At 31.7% G+C, this 21,688-nt stretch overlaps 1 protein-coding gene across 5 annotated transcripts in view; it reads right to left on the reverse strand.

Moving 5' to 3' along the window:
• Nucleotides 1-21,688, reverse strand: part of PCDH9 (protocadherin 9) — a 1,046,490-nt gene that overhangs the window by 595,640 nt on the left and 429,162 nt on the right. For 3 of the 5 annotated variants that reach the window (XM_074191791.1, XM_074191788.1, XM_074191793.1), the window contains one exon: nt 16,581-16,646. The exons of the other annotated variants lie outside the window; for them this stretch is intronic. In XM_074191791.1, the coding sequence (XP_074047892.1) occupies nt 16,581-16,646 (66 nt within the window). The remainder of the gene's footprint in view (nt 1-16,580; nt 16,647-21,688) is intronic. 5 annotated transcript variants of the gene reach the window in all.

A 21,688-nucleotide genomic window follows, 5' to 3' on the forward strand; every position in this document is an offset into this window, starting at 1 on the left:
AAGTTCAACCATATATAGAAATATCTACTGTTGAAACATGTGACTAATTTTAAATAAAATTGGTATATGAGACTTTTTGAGCTAGCATTTAGAAAAATAGGTGCTATTTTATTTTTATACATTTTATTTGAATCTTACAGCTAACATTGGAATCCTTTACAATTTGCTCGCAAAACTTATTTTATTCTTGACATCATTTTTTTTTCCAGGCAGAATGACTAAACTAGTTAGTTACTCCTTGTAAAAGTTAGTTACTCCTTGAACTCCTTATTCCATATTAAATCTCCATGCTTTTGCACGGATTGTTCACTATCTTGCTCCTTATCATATCTCAGGATCCTTATCTTCCTTCAATATTGTTCAGCTGCTACTTTATGGGTCTTGAACATTTTTTGGTCAGCAATGTCTAGTGGGAATTCCTTATATTTTATACAGATCAGAAACAGCCTCAAGACAGAGTTTCTTAAGTTGAGGTTTTTGAACTTTTTAAAATATACATTGATAAAAACAGTTCTATGTAATTTGTTTCCTTTGTAATATATTGTATATTATTTTATGAATTTAAAATATTATTCTGAGAAAGGGTCCACAGACTTCATCTGACTTTAAAGGGGCATATGACTTAAAAAAGCCTAATATTCCCTCAAGTCAAATAACTTATTAGTGTAACAATCATTTTTTGCAGACTAGTACTTAAATTCAGGATCTCTTATTTATTAAACTGCTCTATTCTTTGTTGTGTCTCCTTGTGTCTTGCATACAGTAGTCAGTAATTGAGATTTGTATTTAAAATGAATTACTGAATTTGGAACCTTAAATTTTAAGTAATTTGTGAGTAAAATAAATTACACTGATGGCACTTGAAATGTATCATAGCAGCATAACTTTATTACCTATGACAAATGTCCAACCTAAAAGAGAGAGGGGCAATCTTAAAATCTGAAACTATTCCAAGAAAAAAATGAATAGTTTCAGATTTTAAGATTGCCCCTAGGTGATGCAGTGAATAGAACACCCATCCCAGAGTCAGGAGGACCTGAGTTCAAATCGGACCCCCAAACACTTAATAATTGCTTAGTTGTGTGACCCTGGGCAAGTCACTTAATCTAATTGACTTAAATACATAAAATTACAAAAAAGAAAAATGAATGGATAGATAGAGACAACTCTCAACTAGCAAAAGTGAGCTGATCCATATATTAAAGTCTTAGGACCTAAAATTTTAATTCAATCTTTTTAGTTATTTCTTTCTTGCTTCCAGGCTCTTCCACCAATTAGATTCTAATTATTTAACCTTGGGCAAATGACTTAACCTTCCATTCTCTAAGAAGCAGGAAAAATAATAACCTACTCTACCTTTCAGATCTTTCATGGTTATTAGATGAATTTAATGGCATAATGGAGAGGAAAAACTTTGAAAATTATATAGCAACTATAAATATTTGTAAAGAATCTTCTTTTTAAAATAAATTCAAATTGATTTTGGTCTGAAAATCAAAAAATTGGTCTCTTTGGTTAATTAAGGATTATCTGGAAAAGTCCCTTTGCATTAATTTATTTGACATTTATTAATCCAATTTCCTGCCTCAGGAAGAAGCGTATTTCTAACATAAACTATGTGATAAAATAAATGTCATTATTATTAGAAAATATAAAAGGTTAGCTATTAAGTGTTTTAATACTAGATATCCCTAAACATGCTTGCAATTCCTTCTACCTTCAGCCCCTTTAAACCCTTAGCTTCCTTCAGAATTCAATTAAATTATTACCTCCTATATCAAGCTTTTCCCTACTCCATTCTCTTTCTTTGGTGCTAGTATCTTACCTGGAAAATAATCTTGTATCTATTTTCTGTGATGATTTGAATATGAATATATGTATATTTATGCACATATGAATATATACATATTTTTTCTTTATTAGATTGTAGTCTCTAAAAAAGATCAGAGCCTGGTATACATTTGTCTTTGTACCTCAGCTTCCTATAATCCATAACGAAGAGTAGACAACATAAAAAAATTGGAAGCATGTCATACACTACTCATACCCTCACCTTATACTTATCCACTGTCCTTTCAGTACTTTGAAACTTTAATTCCTAAGAGATTGTGATTTTCCACAATATACAGTCATTTGGCATCACCAGAATATTATACACACACATATATATGTGAAGATATATAAATATATATCAATTTCATTTCAATACCAAAATATCAATATCCTATATATTAGATATATATGAAATCTTTATTAGAATACTCATAGACTTCATTAGAGCTGAAAAATATATTAAAAGTCATCAAATCTCATTTCAAAGATAAAATTGTGGTATAGAAAGGTTGTGATTTGTTCAGTCAAAAAAGATAGTAAGTTCCAGAACTTAGATTCAAATTCACTTCCTTTGACATTACATCCTATACTCTTTTCCCGAGTCTATACTGACTGTCAAATAAATAAATCTGTGTTTCAGGGTTATGCTTAGAGTGATTAAAAACAAATTACAAAAGACAAACCAACTCAATTGTTTTACTTGATCTTCTAAACAAATTTTTCTATATTATAAAATGTGTTTATTCATTTAATGAAGGAAATTATTTGTTTAAGATACTCACAATTGGTCATCTGTACATTAATGCACATTAGTACATTAAAGTATTTAAATCCTGCTGTGAAATTATCATCCATACATGTTTACCTTTATATATCTATATTTGTATATGCAAATGTCAAACATTTTCCTTTTTCATAATTAACAACATAATCAATTCAGACCATTTTGCTTTAATCAGATTATCCATCACTGAAAAATATATTCATCATCCAAATTGTATGGTTTCTAACTTCATGATTTTTCTAGTTTTTCCTAATATGGACATTATTTATGATATCTCTAAAGTAAACATAAGATTGCTTACAAATAGGTTCAACAGAACTAGGAGTCATTCTGTTTTTATTAGTTTTCAATATTTAAACTCACAAAACTTGTGCCTCTGGGCACAAGTACCAAAATAAAAAAATTCTTGGAAAATACACAAAAGTAAAACAGCAGCTGCCATTAAAAAATTGAAAGTATCCAAGTGATAAGTCAGTGCCAAAGGACAGTGTTTTACGCCATTGCCTTAGAAAACAAAAATGAAACAAAAAACTAAAGTGGTTCTAGACCAAGGAAGAATCACAGTTGCCAAGACCAAATCTTCCCCAGATGAACTCCTAGCCCTGAGGGAGGGTCTTCTTTTGGACCCTAAGAATCTATGGTGCACATTAATTTCCAGCATGCTAGTTTGGCAGAGGGTCCATGTTGTTATTGTTATTTATTTGCATGCAGCACATTGTGTTATATAAATACATCTGTGCCTCTTTCACATTCCAAGAATGGCAGGATTTTAATCACACACTTGATTTCAGTTGGGGCAGGGCAAAAAAGCACAAACAATAGCCACTTGAACATTTGAACACCTGTACACCTGAACATCAAATTCAATGACTACTTCTAGAATTGCTTGAGAAATTTTGCAACACTGAATTTTTTTTGTCTAATTAGAATTACTATGAAGGAAGCCATGCTAAACCCACTAATAATTTACACCAGTATTTGAGAAGTGTCATTATGTGATGCTGCTTCGGGCAGGGAAGCAGAAGCAATGTAAAAGAGAAAACACAACCTAGATGTCAGTTTGGCGTCAAATCAAAGCTGTCGACTTTTAACCACCACAGCTGCCTAGACTCAGTTAACCTCTCATTGATCTTCCGAAATAGGATTTCATCTAAATCACCAAATTAAAAACTGATACTGAGGCCTGGTTCTGCAAATTGAAAAATGTACAAATGAATTGTTGGCAAACATACTTGGCAGCTTTCAGTCACCCAAAGCTTCTGATGTGAGTCCCAGGACTAGGGGGCAGCTTTAGTAGGGGTAGAATGCAAAAATCAATTTTACCCCAGTTTGGAGACATGCCCCACATAACATCTGGGACTGTGTTGTTAATAGATTTTAGTGTTGCTGACAATTGAGTGGTATAATGAACAAAGTGCAGGAGATCATTATAAGAAAAGCTTGCAATAAAGCCAGATAATCTCTAGGATACTTTTTTTCTAGCATACTACAGAACAACAGAATAGCTTTTAAAATATCTTTACCAACTTTCTATATAACTAGTTAGATTTTGTCTTATTGAATGGGAACTAAAAATAAGCAGGTAAGTCAAGCATGACTTAGGTATTCAAAAAATTAAAGAAAAATTTCACAAATACTTATAAAATACTACTCTAAGGCAGAAGTGACAACCATGTGGCCTGCATGTGGCCCATAACACTAATGAGTATGAGGCCAAATCATATTAAATATAGCTCTATCTTATTTTTAATATGTATTAATTGAAAAAATAATTGTATAACCATGAGTGATTTTCTATAAGTCAAAATGTGACCCCTAGGGATCCTTGGGTATGGTTAGTTTATTCCTTCTAACTTATTTTTATTTTAACTTGATATTACCACTTTGGGGTAATTTGGAATATACCACTTTGAGGCAGAGGATAAGAATCTAGATCTGTGATTGCACTGGTCTAAAGAAAACGAATCTATCAAATCAAATCTCCATTCACCAACATCATTGGCAACTCACCATTGCCTTTAGCAATGGAGCATTGACAGGTTAAGTGACTTGACTAGGATTATGCAGTCACTATATCTGGCAAGTTGGCTCTTATGCCATACTACCTAACTCTCACATAATTAAATAATTGAATAAAGTACAAATTCATAATTAAATAAAGTACAAATAACTGGAATAATTATACTATATATATATATATGTCAGTATGTCAGTATTTATATCTCTATGTGTAAATACACACACACACACACACACACACACACACACACACATACAAAAAGAGGATGAGAGGAAGTAGAGTAGTTGGTAGATAGGAGGAGAGAGGAATTCATATTACTAGCAATCCAAAGTGAGAAAGTTTGCATTAGATCCTTTAAGGATTTGTAATCATTGAATTTCAAATTAAAAATTCAGAAAAAGAGAAAGTGAGACACAGATAGACAACATAGACTAAAATTCTAATTTGTTGAACTTATTCCTCAAAGGCAGGGACAGTTTTGTTTTTGTATTCATATCTTCCCACCTGCATCATGCTGTGGGAGATGCAGCAAGAGATTGTTTACTTTAAAACTTTAGATTTTATTTAGTATAAAATAAAGGGGGAAAAAGTTTTATATTCCATTTTTTTTTTTACATAGTAGGAAACAAACAGGTGCTTGTACTGACGGCAACTCTATGATTTGAACAAATTCTTCTCACTCTGGCTCTGAAGAAGAGAAAAAGATGATGAGAGGCCATAAGTATGTCATTTCTCATTTTTGCTGATTGTGGAGCCAGTATATAAAAAAATAAAAACAAAATTTAGCCCCAGTATACCTACTTAAAATTTTTTTAAATCCCTATTTGCACCTAAGATAATTGAGGAATAGTTAGAACCTCCCATTTTTAAAACTTGTTCCTAAATTTGTTTTACTCTCTCTTTCAACAAAAAATACACATTCTTTTAAACTTTTCTATAACCTCAGGAACTGACCGGATTAGACAATAAGAATGCATAATATTTTTATGTGGAAAAAGCCACTTAAAATACAAACATCATTAAAACTGCCCACCTAATTAGTTTTTAGATTTTAGTCAGCCTGATAAAAACCCTTAAGACCACTGAAATCCTTTCACAATATGTAGCAATTTGTTCCACATAGATTTTTTTTTAAAAAGCCATTAGTCGGGATTACTTATATGTGAAGTTTATATGTTGTTAAATGATTGCCTATATACAGTTATGATTATAAATGTATAAAGAATACTCCTTCTGCCTAATTTGGTCAAAGAATAAAGTTCTTTGAAATAGGGGAGAGGTCAGAGAGATACAGAGATAAGAATGAAAATCGTTGTCACCTTTCACATTTCAAACCTTTGATATAGCACTGATAGATATGTTTATGTGCATATGAATATATATATATATTCATATGTAGTGTTTTGGGTGGCTCTTCCATGAAAATTGCAACAGAATAGCCAGGCAGAGTAGATATTGATGAAGGGACAACTCAACTTACACAGTTACTAAAGGTAATCATCATCTGGGACTGGATCCAGGGAGAAACAATTTCCTTTGGCAGTTTCTGAAGCTTTGTTTTTGTTGGAAATTGCCTTTTGGAGCCTATAAAACTAATTCATGACTAGCTTCCAGAGCTCCTGCACACCCCATTGGCACTCCCTAGAGTATGGCGTATTCCTGTTGACATAATCAGGCTCTGCTTTTGGAAAAGTTCCAGTGGTCTGTGGAGCCAGTCAGATTAGGCTAAAATCCTCTCTAAATCTTCAAAAGCACCCAAGGTAATGGAATATAAAGTGGATTGGTGATATGGTGAAGCCAAGGGGACACAGAAAAGTCAAGACATTTATACTTTAGTGTTTCATTGTTATCTAATAATGGAGGATTGGGTCTTTCTTTCTGGGAGGGCTGGGAGGATCACATTTGGAAAAGAATTATATGCATTTATTTTTTCTATCTCTGCCAAAAGGCAAAAATAAAAATATTACATTATTCCTTACTTCTGAGTTTTTCTTTTCTCACTATGAAAATGCTTTTTTTTAATTCATTTATTTCTGTTCAATTTTTTATTTATATAATTGTTAATAACATGAAATTTATTTTTAGTTCATTTTTGTTTTATTTTACAAGCTATGAAGTGTTTAAAGTACTGAAATTCACTTATTCAAACACAGAATAATCAATTTTGATTATTTTGTTGATATCTGATGTTTAATTAAAACTTGAAAAATTAAATTCAGAGAAATATTGTTTTCCTGTATTTTACCCCCAAAGCAGTTTAAATGGTCGCTAAATTGTATTCAAATTCAAATTGTATGGAATAGCTACTATATAAGACACTGTGACTCATTCAAGTTTATAGAAATCAGAGGGAAATTCACATTACTAATCATGTAATACCAGCGGTAAAGTTTTCAGGTGTGAGGAACAACTGATTTAGTCCATCATGTTTAATGAGTTAAAATATAAGACACAGCAAGAAACTACAGTATAAGAGATAGCTATAAATACAATAGGAACAAATTCAACAATATGAAAATAACTCAATGAAAAAAGGACTGAATATTTTATTTATATTATTTTACAATCATGAACTGTGAATTTTCATTTACAATAAAAAGCAATTTTCCTCACAGTCTTGACCCTTTTTAACTTAGTCAAAATTCCTTCAGGGACAAAGGAGAAGATCTAATGATCTATCTTATGCCAAAGAACACATATTTCTGACAAATTTTAGGAAAAATATTTCTACAATTTTAAAGTTTGTATTCACATTTCCCAGAGTTTTACTCCAATATTTTAAAATATGAATATTGTGTTCAAAAACATCTTCCTATCCATAACATATACTGTTGGATCAATTTCTTTAAAAAAATTATTCTTGGATCAATTTTACTAATATACAGAATTAAAGTTTATAGAGAAAATGTTAGATTTCATATAACATTATTATTCATCTGCTTTGGACAAAAACATCTTTCAACTAGAAGTATGGTCAAGTATAATTAGGTAACACAGGGATGAGTACCCAGATTCAAAGTTCTGGGGAGAGATATAAATTTCCCATTGATACTCTTATTTGAATATGTCTATGTCCAAGTGCCTCTATGTTAAAGTGTTTGAGTAGATGGGGAAATGACTGGGGAAAAGGGAAATCTGTGATTTTCCTGGGGAAGTTAATACTCTGAAGGAGGAACTGCACTCTACCAGTGCAGGTCAGCATCTCCTCATCAATTTTGGAAACTTAGAGAACCACTGAGAACATAAAGAAGTTAAGTGATCTTTCAAGAGTAATAAAGCTATTATATAGGTAAGGCAACTTTTGAATTTATGTATTCCTGATTCAGTGATTCAGTCAATAGGCAAATGTCTAGGATTCAATTTGCTATCCACTAGATCATGATGCCTCTTAGAAATCAGAACCATACATAAAGAGCTAGAAGAGACTGGAAATTCTTTATATTCTGATCCTATCATATTATTTTATAGATGAGTCAACTGAGGTCCAAAGAGACAAAATTACTTCCTCAAGTTCTCATAGTCAGTTGAAGAATCAGATTAGAAATCAGATCATCTAGCTCCTAGTTCAGTATTCCTTCCACTAACATTTTGGAGCACACATGCAACTTTCCAAAGCAAGCACTCTTCAGATATTGCCTTCAGTCTGTCCTCATCTTTTACTCCCCACCTTTGTTCTTTTCTCTCTTTTCTTCCAGTCTCTTTTCTACCTTCTTTTCTAAAGAAATATGTAGGAGTCAGAATAAGGATCAGCAATCAGAATTGGGGAGGGAAAATTAAGGAGATGGTTTTTATTGAATAAATCATTCAATATCTTTATTTTCTCTATCTCTAGCTCTACTCTACCATCCAAGTTTTACATTTATATATATATGTCTTTAAAAGCCTATCTTATAAACCATCTTGATATGATCATGGAGCATCTTTATCTTTCTCAAATAAGCAACAGAAACTGAGGCAAAATTCCAAGGTGAGAGTTGCGGATTGAGGAATGTTAGGGATCCCTTGAACTTGTCTTTTTGTATTGCCTATTTTCCAGAAACATTGTATCCAGAGTATGCAGATAATCCTCAATGTGTTAAGGAGGAAGCCTGCTCCACCACCCCCAGTTGACATACTTTGTTATTTGCAACTCAAACTGGACTCCCAGTATGTCCTTGGGAGTTAAGACAAGTGCTAATCAGTCTGCACTAATCTAGAAAATGTAGCTGGGACCCTTATAGATAAGCAGACCTTCCTATCTTCATGGTCTAGCAGTTTCCATGGAAAAAGAATGTGGCTTTGACTGGCACCTTGCTCCTCCTCTTTGGGAGGGGTTTTGTCCTTCACACACCTTTTCTTTAGCTTTCCCTGTCTCCTGTCATATCCCTTTAGGTGGAGATTTGGTTGCATGTTCATTTCTCTCGTAATAAACTGAGCTTAAATTTAAATTTCACAAAGTTGGGATTCCTACTCTGATAGGCATTAACAACAAAGATCTTTTTCTCTATTTTCAATAAGAACTGCCAACAATGTAGAAAAATGTTTATGAGTATCATTTTTTAATGGCATGTTAAATTTCCCAGTAGTCAGAAAGGTCGAGATTCAAATGCTGCCTTAAATATTACCTTTGTACAAGTCACTAACCTTCTCTAAGTCTCAGTTTCTCTGTATATACAATGGCACTTACTTCTCCAGGATTTTATAAACATTAAATAAGATAACATGGGTAAACTTGCTTGGAAGACCATTAAATTCTTCATGAATGTTCATAGTTACTACTACTTTTGTTAGGTAGGAAATTTTTCTGTCTTTATTATTCAGAGTTTCTTATACATATCTTTTAATCCCTCCTCTATTCTTCCATTGTCACAGCCAAGACTACTTTACATTCCTTGGAAAGATATGCTAAATAACACTTATCTCTAAAATATTTCTTTTATCTTCTCCAACATCTTCATCCTTAAAGTTTGCTTCTCATGAGACAGCTACACATTGTGGCATGAATTTAATATAGATATTCATACATATATAAAGCTGTAGATATCTACAAGTAGACAAATCTATAATAAGAATACTATAATAAGCATTTTTATGAATGTGTTTGTATATATGTGTAGATGGATAGCTACATATAATGCTATACTGAATATATATTTAGCTTTGCTAGACAGAGATAATCTAATTCTAAAACTGAGTAAAAATCAGTTTTTTAACACCTGGAAATTGATAGCATGATGTACTATATAAAGAAGGTGGTTTTGGACTTTGGACTAGTTGCTTAACTTCTTAATTAATGCTTCAAGCAACTGTCTAAAATAATAAATTTTAGGGAAGAAGTCTATTTTAGACCTTGGTATCCTTACAATGTGCCAATGAAATCCCAGGGCGATCCAAAAAAGCAGTACCACCAAAAGGCGATTGATTTACTTTTCCTTTTTAAAAATCTGTGGCCTAGCAAATTAAATAAGCTTACATTCTGTTTTCATTATAGTCAATATGAAAGAAAGTGAATATGTATATATATCTTTTGATATATATATATATGTGCATATACATATATTGAGTTATGTATAAAAATATAAAGATTAGTGCTTTGTATCCACTGAAAATTTGTTCTGAATTTAAAACTACTTAGCTACAATGCATTCAATAAAATTTAAAATCCTATTATTTTACTTCATTAAAACTGAGTCAATAATAGAACAATTTCAAAAGCTAGCCCCAAAAGAATTAAATCAAAACCCATGTGCCTGTTTGTTTTTGAATATTGCTAGCAAAGTAAACATGTATGAGTTTATAGTTGTGCCATTTTACAAATATATGGTTGAACATAAATGCAAATGCTTCCATCCATTCTCCATTTGAAGGAGAAAAATGATGCATAGGATTTAACTTACAGACAGCTCATTTTACTGTGCTATTTATAATGTATGATGTGTTAATCTCTAGTAACAGACTTTTATTCAAAGGGGAGTAATGATGGCATTCAAATTAATGTTTCTTATTTGAATAATGCAAACCAAAAAAATCCACAACAAACACAAATTTGAACAAGTTCAAAGAGATTACCTTCTCCGTTTTAATAACCATATTCTAGTATTGTAAATAATAAAATGCATTGTTGAGGATACAACAATTATCCTACCTAACACCTTCCATATAAATGCTATTTATTTTAAAAGGAAAATTTTAAATATATAGCTTTTTTCAAGAAAAAGTTATAAAATGTATTTTCCATATATATTGGAATCCAAAGGGATATTTTGAATTGATTAACTTCAAGTTAAATTTAATTGAAGTTTAATTTAGGGTTACTAAATCTCTACCCTCTCCTCATCCAAAGCACTAAAAAAAAAAGAAAACAAAGCTTAAAATTTAATATTTCTTCCACTGTTTTGGGCTTAACTCTTCAATTCTTGCAACTATATATTCCTATTGTCTTTTACAGAGAATCTAATGCTGCCAGTTCTTTGCTGACACTAAACATTTTTGATGAATATTTTTTTAAAATATAAATTTCACTTTGATAATGGTTTAGTAAAACTCTTAGGTAACAAAGAAAAGCAAGGAATTTTAAATCCAGTCCTGATGATATAAAATGCCATTTGACTCTTTGACTCTATGGATGTTAATAAATTTCCCTGACTTAAATGTGTCCATTGTAAATTGAAGTAATACTGATATTCTTGTCAAAATGTCTAAAAATTACTTTTTTTTTGGAGGGTAGCAAATAAGATTTTTTGTTCAGATTTTCCTGTAAATTGGGGTCCAAATCATCTTTTTGTGTATATACAAAATACCAACAATTGTTAGAAGGCAACCTCTTGAGAGTAGAAATCATTATTATTTTCCTCTTAGAAGCAGCAGTTAGGCGATTCAGTGTATAGAATACCCAGCCTTAAGTGAGGAAGACTCATCTTCTTAAGATCAATTACTTGCATTGGGACCCTAGTCAAGTCACTTAACTGGGTTTGCTTCAGAACCTCATTTGTAAAATAATCTGGAGAAAGACAGGGCAAACCACTCTAGTATCCTTGAAATGGGATCATGAAGAGTTGTGTACTACAACAACAACAAAAACTCATAAATATTTGGATACAACAGCAAAAATTATTTCTTGAATAACCTGCAAAATCTAGCTTTGATTTTCATCAAAGCAAGTATCCAATATCTATTTGCTAAATTAATGAACCTTTTATACTTCTGCAATGGAAGATATATAGGAAGACCTATAAGGTCAAAATTGATGTCATTTTAATTTTAAGAATGTTAAATGATAGCTAAGCCTAGATCTCTGTTATGAAATGCATGATATTTGAGAGTCTTTCCTGGTGAAAGGGACATATGTAATTCTGATACACTGGACCACTGAATGTTGCTTTTATATAAGGCAAATATTTATTTAAAACAGAAGATTAGACATTAAACATTATTTTTATCAGAACTTTAGTAATTTAAGTGTTCTTCCCTCCTAAGGATGCCAGTATACCATATAAATAAACAAACCCTTACAAATATATGCATACATGTGACTACAACAAACAAAAATTAAAAGTTCATAAAGAATTAACATAAATATATAATAGTTTACTTTTGCAACATTCAAATGCTTATGAGCACAATTAGCCTCAAGACCAAGGAAAGGCAACACAAGGATGGATCTGATTTTCACTCTAGTATGGTGTTTGGTCCATATGCCTCTGAGTATTTCTTCTGTACATCTGTCTCATGACAAACATAAAATGGTTGGATTCACTATCAATTACAGCCTGGAACAAGTTAGATTTCAATTTCAATAGGACAGCAAAACAGCTGGGAAATCCCCAAGGATAGGTGCAAAAAAACAAGGGGGTGAAACAGGCATTTAAAATACTATACTGTAAGGTACTAATTAGGGAGACATAAAGTCGTTTAAAAAAATACATCCCTAGATGATCTATTTTAGTGAGACTATTTAGGTAGGGAGAATAACACCCTAACAAGCTTGCTTCCACCTAAATTCTTCTATAAATTATACCTCAAATTTAGTTAAATGGTAACTCTTTAACTTAAAGACTCTCTCAACTTAAATTGTGAACAAATTTTTTTTAAAAAGGAAAATAAGTAGAAATCTTACATTCAGTTCAGATCCAGTTTTAAGACTATTTCTGATACATTTTTAGTAAAAAAAAATTTCCAACAATTAACATTGTGAACATAACTGTTTTGATATAGCAAGGTTGTTTACTAAGCAAACCAGATACACACACACAAGGTTTATTTAAGAATATATAAGTACTAACTAGTAAAATATGTGTAAGCTTCTAGTATTATTAATTTGGAAAGTGTGTTTTCTCCACATAAAATGAATATTGATAATCTGATTTCTCTCACAACTATTTTTGGTGTTACCAATGAGAACTACAAATTAAAATATAATACAAAAAGCACAAGAATTGTTATTGCAAAGAAAAGAAGAATTAATTCCATTATGTCGTTTTAAAAATTAATGCTGGTTACAAATTACATAATGGTGATATGCTGGAGTTTTATTTTATATGATTTTCCACAATTATTACATTATTATAAAAGAATAATACTAATGATGGTAACAATCTCTTTTTAATTGTTTTTTCCCCCAGGAATTCAGACTTCTAGAAAGAAGAAATTATATTTCCTCCTATAGGAGCCAGGACAGATTTTTTTTTTTTAAAGTGTCAAAGACACTGAAATAATTGGGAAATTAAGTCAAGGTCTTTGTCCATCCAAATTAGACTGCTTTTGGAGCTCCTACATCCACTGAGCTGAGTTTGGTTGCCATATGCATGTCAAAAAACCCATAGAAAACCTGACTTACAGTTTTATTTATGGATCCTATGAAGTTCAGAAACGTTGGATGACTTGCCCATGGTCACAAAGTTTCTTAATAAAGAAGTGAAGATTATTTCCTAAGTATTTTCACTCCAAATCTGATGCTCTTGCCATACTACAGATAAAAAATGTTATAGATCGAAGCAAAGATTACAGCTATTGAAATTTTGTGATTAACCACCTGTCACTTCACCTTTATTCTATCCTAAGTTAACTGAAGGATTTAAAGTAATTACTTTTCATGAGTAACTTTCAGGTAGACTTAGTTATATACTTGTTATGTGTGCTAGAGGAGACATTTCTGACTATCTTCATTAAATGTTCTTAGATGACGACTTACTGCTTTTTTTAAGATTTAAATTTATTGCATATTTTAAATTTAGAAAATATTTTGAACAGTTTATATACAGAGATGAACAGGGAGAGAAAAATCTTCAACACACACACACACACACAACAGGTTTAGGAATGGCTAAAATATATCAAAGAGATCATTTCTATTAAAAGAATGCATATGGACCACCTGAGGGAGACTTGCTAAAATTCTGTTCCTGAGTCTATGCCATAGGATTGTCTCATAAAATAGAAGAATCAATATTTATATTTTAATAACTAAAGATCAACAAATGGTGTCTAAGACATAACCAGTGTTCATATTCTAGCCTGAAGTAAGGTGTCTTTAGTGAAGGAGTTATAATGTATATTTTATCTCTAAACTTTCAAGAAATTGTTTATAAGAGCACATCTGTCAAAGAGAATTTTTTTTTCCTGATGGATCTGTGGTTTCCTTGGGGTAGATTTCATGATAATGAATTAAAAAAAAACAACAAAACCCTACATAGCTACTTTGTGTTATGACTTTCAGAATCTTATTTTCTTTATTCCTTAGATCTGACAACATTATCAGCATTTGGTTCTTAATTTAAATGAAAGATGAGTTTTTTTAAAAGGAAAACAAATTGGCTATGAATCTTTCTTCCAACTTGAGTAAAATGTTTAAGAAAACATATAACCATAAGGTGAGATATTAGGGTTCTAATATTCATCATCAAACAAGGCTTATTTAGAACAACTTGTGGGACTCAGATCCATGATCCTCAAATTTATGCCCCAAATCGTCATGTATTCCACATAAACACATATACAAAAAAAATGTAGATATATAGCTCAATGGACCATTATACATATATTTTCATTTATGTGTGCATTGCCTTATGTATGCATATATATATATATATATGTATATATATATACGTCCAACATGTTTTAGTGAAGTTTTAAGTTTTATACCCTAAAAATGTAAACTGTTTTACAGTTGTTGTTAATACCAATTTTGTTTCAAGGATATTTGAAAAACATTGTCTTATGAGGAAGTACACAACTCATACTTTAAACATTTACTCTTCATCAAGAAGCAAAATGCAAAGCCAATAACTTGATGTGTTCTCTTAAAAGTGCCCTGTAGCATTGTGTTTAATTCTCAATGAAATAAAAAGCAATCATAAAAGTATATGAAAGGTCAGTTTTTGCAATGTCAGGAGAGTCTATCATGTAAATAAACACTTAGGGACCTTTCAAGACTCAAATTAAGCTAGCAAATATGTATTTAGATGCTTCTTAAAATGCAGATCAGTGAAATGATAGCTGATAATAGCATTCGTGTATTTAGGGACTTTAAAACATGGATTATTGACTAGATGGACCATAATGCTTCCCCTGGGACTATTACAGTCCATCGTGTAAATACATATAGATAATTCAAAAAAAATATGTTTCCAAGTCCATGAAAGCTTCTATTGAACTAAATACAGTTGATTATCTAGGATGGGATTTATTCAAAACACTTATGAAAAATATTATACTATAAGTTTTGTTGTATTACATATTCCTAAAATTATTTGCATTTTTTGTTTCTTCTCAGAATTTAAAAGTTCCATTATTTTTGTAAGGGAATAAACTGTTTGAAACAGTTGTTTTGTTAAACATTGAATTAGATTTGATCCCATGAACTGAATACCTTTTTACTAAATACTAAAAGGGATGTTGTTTGGCCATCTGTAAGGATTTGGATTTACTATTTTTAGATTCTCAGGCCAGTAGTTATGAGACATGAGTTGTGAACTGGTATTGTTTATTTTAAAAAATAAGCAGCCACCTAGTTAGTATAAGCATTAGCAGTTTTCTGGTAAACATTTCACTTCTATCAATTTAGCTTTTTCAAGTATCAGTCTTCAGTTATGGTTCTACCTGAGACACAAGTGACTAGCACAGGAGGGATATGCTTCAAGTACCAAATAAAATGAAAAATTGCTGTAGAACTGATTGATGATTTAACATACTTTTATTCTTCTTTATTTTCATATATACACTGCCATGGTCACTGAGAAAAAGAACAATGAAAGGTAATGAAGCATTTTGAGTACTTCATAGAAAGATGGGCAGGCCTAAACATTATCAGACAAGATAAGACTGCCTTCTAGGGAGTAGAAACTTTGATTTTAGTCAATGGGTATTTTGTGATAGTCAGTATTTATTGATTAAAACATTCTCACTAAGATATATTGGCAATGCCTAGTGAGAAGAAGCTTTACAAATGATTTCACGAATTTCATATACATATAAAATAAACATGTAGTCATATGCATATGAATATTTATACATGCTATCTAATTAAGAAGATTTTTAAATGCAGGTTTTGAAATTGCAATAAAAGTTTTGACCTCAGTTTTCCCTCTAAAGAGATAAAGACAATTACTATAATAAAGCACACACAATAAGAAACTAACTTAGAAAACACTTAATATCTATGTTTTCAAAACTTTTAAGGGGATCCTAAATATAAGATCCATATGAAAGAATTTCTAAAACACTTTACTAGAGGCATATTTGGATCAATTAATAATTTTCTCTTACTTTAAAAGAAAATTTCAGAATTCTTTTTCTCTTCTCTCAGTGATCATGACCAAATTCACAGTGTTTTAGCCATAGTTTCAAAGCTGTCATATTTTATAAGGTAACATGCCTTTTCTGAGTGCCTATCTTAAAAAAATTACAGTTTGTTTTTATGAAGTTCTGTTGTTGCTGATTTTTCTTTAAATTTATCTGATATCTTACCACCCATGGTTTGTCAGGTACCCAAATCTCCCACAAGTACTTCGGCATATCTCCAAAATTCAGTGCCTAAAAAAGCAAGTAATATTTTTATAAAAAGATGTGTCATTTTTGCCACAACCTTTCTGTTGTCTTTTCCCTTACTGGCTAATAGAATAAAACTCAAATTGGCATTCCTAATGTGTACCTCCTCAATAGACATGTATAATTTAGGAAATGAAATTGCAAATATTTGATGGAATCAAAAAAACTCTTGGACAAAGTCAAAAATTAAATATCAAAAACAAAACAATTTATAACTTCACAGCAACTAACCATGCTTTCTGTATGACTAGGCTTCTCCAACACTGTACATGCAACATTAGATCTTCCACTTGACATCAAAATTTCATTTTTCCTATTTTCTGTATAACAAATAGAAATTTCTGTCTCTAATTACAGAGTTTTTAAAGGAATCTTTAACATTTTAAATTAAGATATTATTAATCAGCCTTACAATGTACATTTGGAATACTTAAAGCTGCTCTCGATTTGTCACTAATTGGTGAATAAAAGTAGTAACTTGGAATTTGAATTCCCCATCTTGGGAATGATGGAACATAAAGGAAATGTGGTATGTCTTGGAAGAGCAGGATTCTCGGGTTAGAATCCCAACTCCAAGATTTGCTTTGTGGTCACTTAACTAAGCTCCCTGAGCCTCAGTTTTCTGTACTCTATATCTTACATTATATATATACATATATATATATGTATATATATTATATCTGTCAGAAATATTTCATAAAAATTTAAAATGATATTTAAATTATATTATTAATATTATTCTCAAATGGGATTTTGTTCCATGTCGTTTTTGAATGAGAACTTATTTCATCTGTTGTAAAGGGGGGGGGGGTCTATGATTCTCAGTACCTTATAACTAAAACATTTTAATCAGTTACACAATTTGAGGATGATGGTAACAGAACATGTACATGATTTCTTTGTCCCCTACATGATGACATGTAACTAGAAGTATAGTTAAAATTTGTGGAAAATACAGCTCATGCTTCTGGGTGGGGTTTTAGAATATAGCGATACCTTTATGGAATCAATAAAGCACCCATAACTTCATTCAGGATGCCACCTTACTATAACTTTTTAAAAAATCATTGAGTTCATATTATCTTGGTGGAGTGGTATGTGTAATTTCTTATTCTGATATATCATAATTGTAAGCAAAATAATTTTATTCTCTATTTAAGAAGTTCTTTGATATTCTATTCAGGACTCATCAACTTTTATGAGATCAGAATACAGCAATGGAAATATCTGAAAATATTAGCTCTTAGAAGGTTATAAACCTCTACAAGCAGTAGAAGTCTGTTAAAAATACAACCAGATAATCTCTCACTTATCTTCCATGTGCTCTATATACTTCTAATGTTAACATCACAGTTTTTAAAGCTTTGAAATACTATGCCTACAGACCAAAAAAAAAATGGTTCCTTTCTTATTTGAACTGAAATATTGAATCAACTTGAGGAAATTCTACTTTTCCAACCAGCTATTTTCAAAGAACTGCTACATTAAACCAATAGAAATCTAGTTTTGATTCTTCTATCATCCTTTGAATATGAAACCCTGCACCTTTGTTCAAAGAATTTAAAACTACAAGTATAACAAAGGAATAGGAAATATTTTAGGAATGTTTCTAAATGGTATGCCACCAACAGAGGAATTTCCTTTCTTTGATAGTTTCCTCCAAAGCACCAGTTTCTAGAAATACTTCAAATAATTTTTTTAATATTAAAAAAATGAACACCATACTGAATGGTATGCAAACTTCTAACCACACTGAGCAAACTTGGAAGAAAGAAATATAGAAAAATGAATAAATAGCAAAACATCACTTCTCACAATAACCATGTGTGGAGATGTAAATCCAATTGCTAAACTACTCAGGAAATTAAGAGAATGAAATGGGAAAAGTCACCTACATATAAGGGACGGAAGCATATAAAAATACATAGATTTTTAATGGAAACTTACAGGAACTGAAATGTGGAAGCATTTAAAAGAACTCTTCTAAATTGAGAATGGAGTGTGATGGCACAAAATATACTAAAAGAAGACTGTCAATTTTATACTTTACCAGTAATATTCACAGAAAAAAATAAATCTTTAAATAGATCTTCTAAAGAACAATTAAGAAATTTTCTCAGAGGTCTTCAGTGCAATATATGCTGTTCTCTCTGGCCATTAAACATTTTATCTGACTTTCTCTTGACTCCACCCAATGAATCAACCCCGCTGCCTTTCTTCCTATAGTTCTCTGCTCCAAAAATGTCTTTCTCTCAAATTTCCCACCACTGAAAGTCTTCCTAGTTAAAAACAACAACGTCTAATAGGCGGTTTTGTAGTACTTTGTCATTTATGATTAGACTATGGTAGACACTACATTTGATCTAAACTATGTTCTCCCCAGTCCATTCCCACATCATGAGTAGCACAAACATTGTGACAATCAATTATAGACTCATAGAACTAGAAGGAGCCTCGGAGATAGTTATTTCAATCCTTTCCTTTTAAAGAAAGAGAAAACTGAAGGTCAGAGAAGTTGAGTTACTTGCCCAAGTCACTTTAGATATTAAGAATCAGTCAGTGTATGAATTCAAGTCCTCTGCCTCTAAAGTCAGTGGTTTTTCCTCCCCACTACAGAGCTACCCATGGAGACAGTAGACATTTTATTATCCTAAGAGCATGGGTAACTGAATTACATCTTTCAGTAAGTGAACTGAACTGCAGAATTTAGTTTTTTTCCAATTTCATATAATAGATCACTTTATGGAAAAAGATAATTGTTATCATTCTTATGCTATCAGTAGCGATTGCATAGGATATTCAAATATTATGCTGAAAATGGCCATTTTCTGTTTTTATATGAATACCAACTCTATGAAGCTTTGCCTTAAAAATACTGAAAAATAAGACACCAAACATATTTCCCTCTTTGATACTTTTTGGGTGATCACTTCTCAGAAGGTCATTTCCCAAATGGACATAGTTACTATAAAGGTAAAAGAAGAGTTTTTGCTATATTATGGCCATTTACACACATGTGAATGTTCACAAGGTGTGTCCTTGTTCCTATAGAAGAATTCAGTGAAAAGGCTGAATTTAGAATTGTCAGATTTAAGTTTGAATTCTGACTCTGCTCCTCACTGTCTGTGTAAGGACGTTAAAGGCATTAACTTCTCTGTCTTTCAAGTTTTCACTTCTGTAAAAGAATAGTATTGGACTAAAGAACCTCTAACATCTCCTTTTCCCTTGAAAAGTTCAAGACTACATTTTTGTTACTAAACCTCAATGGGTCCCAAACTGAGCTTATTATTTTTTTCCCCTATAACTCTATCTCTTCTGCAGATTTTATCATTTCTGTCAGTAGCTCCACTGAGCTTTCCATATTCAAACACTTGCTGTTAGATTTTCTCTTCTTTCTTTCTCACCTGTCACCTACAACTAATCATCAAGTTCTGTTGATTCTACCTATGCAAAGCTCTCCTATCAATCTCTTTTATTCCTTTTGTCACTATCTTCCTCTACCCCTCAGTATAAACCAACTGAACCATTTTAATAACCCCCTGAAAAGTCTCCTGGCCCTTTCACTCTCTGAAACTATCTTTAATATTTCTACAAGTGTCATTTTTTCAAATTGTTGTTGTTCTTCCTTTGTTTTCAAAGACTTCATGCATGAAATGACTTAAGCATGAATTGGATTTAAATGAAGCAGAGTTGCACAAAGTCATCAGTTTCACTCTTTCTTCTAGAGTCATCAAGGTCCAGAAGCAGGGCAAAAGATAAGATTATTGGTCTTGGCCCAGGAAGCAGTGGATGACTTTGGTGTCTTCAGTATCTGTCCAAGCTCCACAGCACCTGCTTCAGCTTTCATGACCTTGGGAACAAATCGTACCCATCTTCCCATTCCACTATCTTCATGAGGTTGGGGTACCCCCTAATTCACAGACAGGTTTGAGGCCACAACCTGGTTTAGCCCATCTGCCCAGACAGTTTTCTAGAGTGGGGCCAATGTACATGCTTGGAGCCACAGCTGAGAGCTGAGTGACAGATCTAATGATTTCTGAATACAATTCAAATTGCTTTGTATGGCATTCAAGATTTTCCCCAAACTAGAGTCATTCTACCTTTCCAATTTTGTCTCATGCTACTTTCCTTCACACATTGAACCTGGGACCCAGAAAGAATATTTTTCTACTCCAAATATGGCCTGCATATTCCTACCTCACTGTCTCTAGAATATGCTTCCTGTCCTTTCTTCATCTCTTGAAATCCTATCTATTAGTAACAATCAACTAAAATATCACAATCCTTCCCTAATTTCTACCCCCATAATCAATAATGACCTCTTCCCAAGGAATGTCAGAAAATGCTTTATAGTATAAATCTAAATTGCAGATATTATTTTGCATTTTGGTGATCTGGTTATGCATTGCTTTCTTTTATTAAACTATAAACTCTGCAAGATTATAAGGATCAAGATTTCCCTAAACTCTTTTCCCCTTAGGATATGGATGCTTGTATGTGTATGTATATGTGTGTGTCATACATATACATACATTATATATATATGCATATAAATATAATTATACATATACACATACATATATACATAGATATAGACATATACATACATACTCAATATAAATTTGTTGGATTAAATTGAATTCTGTCTCCTTAAACAGGTCCTCTAAAGCAATACCATCTCTGTGTCATTTAGAAAGCTGAATAGACATAGAAGATTAAACAGCAACATAAATGGTTGAGCCTTATAATGGGAATGAAAATCAACTTCTTTCCTCTGCCTCTGCTACCTTCTTACCACTACTATAACCTTCTCAAATATCATTCCTAAAAATCCTACTTCCCCAAACATCATTGTTTCTTACTTCAAATTCTAAATATCATTTCTGCAGCCTATTACCAGAAGATGATGAGAAATTTATAATGGGAATCTATGATAAAAACCGGCTCAATATACAGTACACTGACTTACGGCTAGTTTTTTTCCTAAAACAAATCATATATCAAGCAACCGTTAGGTTGTAACAATG

The sequence above is a fragment of the Macrotis lagotis genome, chromosome 6 (assembly GCF_037893015.1).
Source record: "Macrotis lagotis isolate mMagLag1 chromosome 6, bilby.v1.9.chrom.fasta, whole genome shotgun sequence".
Taxonomy (NCBI): Eukaryota; Metazoa; Chordata; class Mammalia; order Peramelemorphia; family Peramelidae; genus Macrotis; species Macrotis lagotis.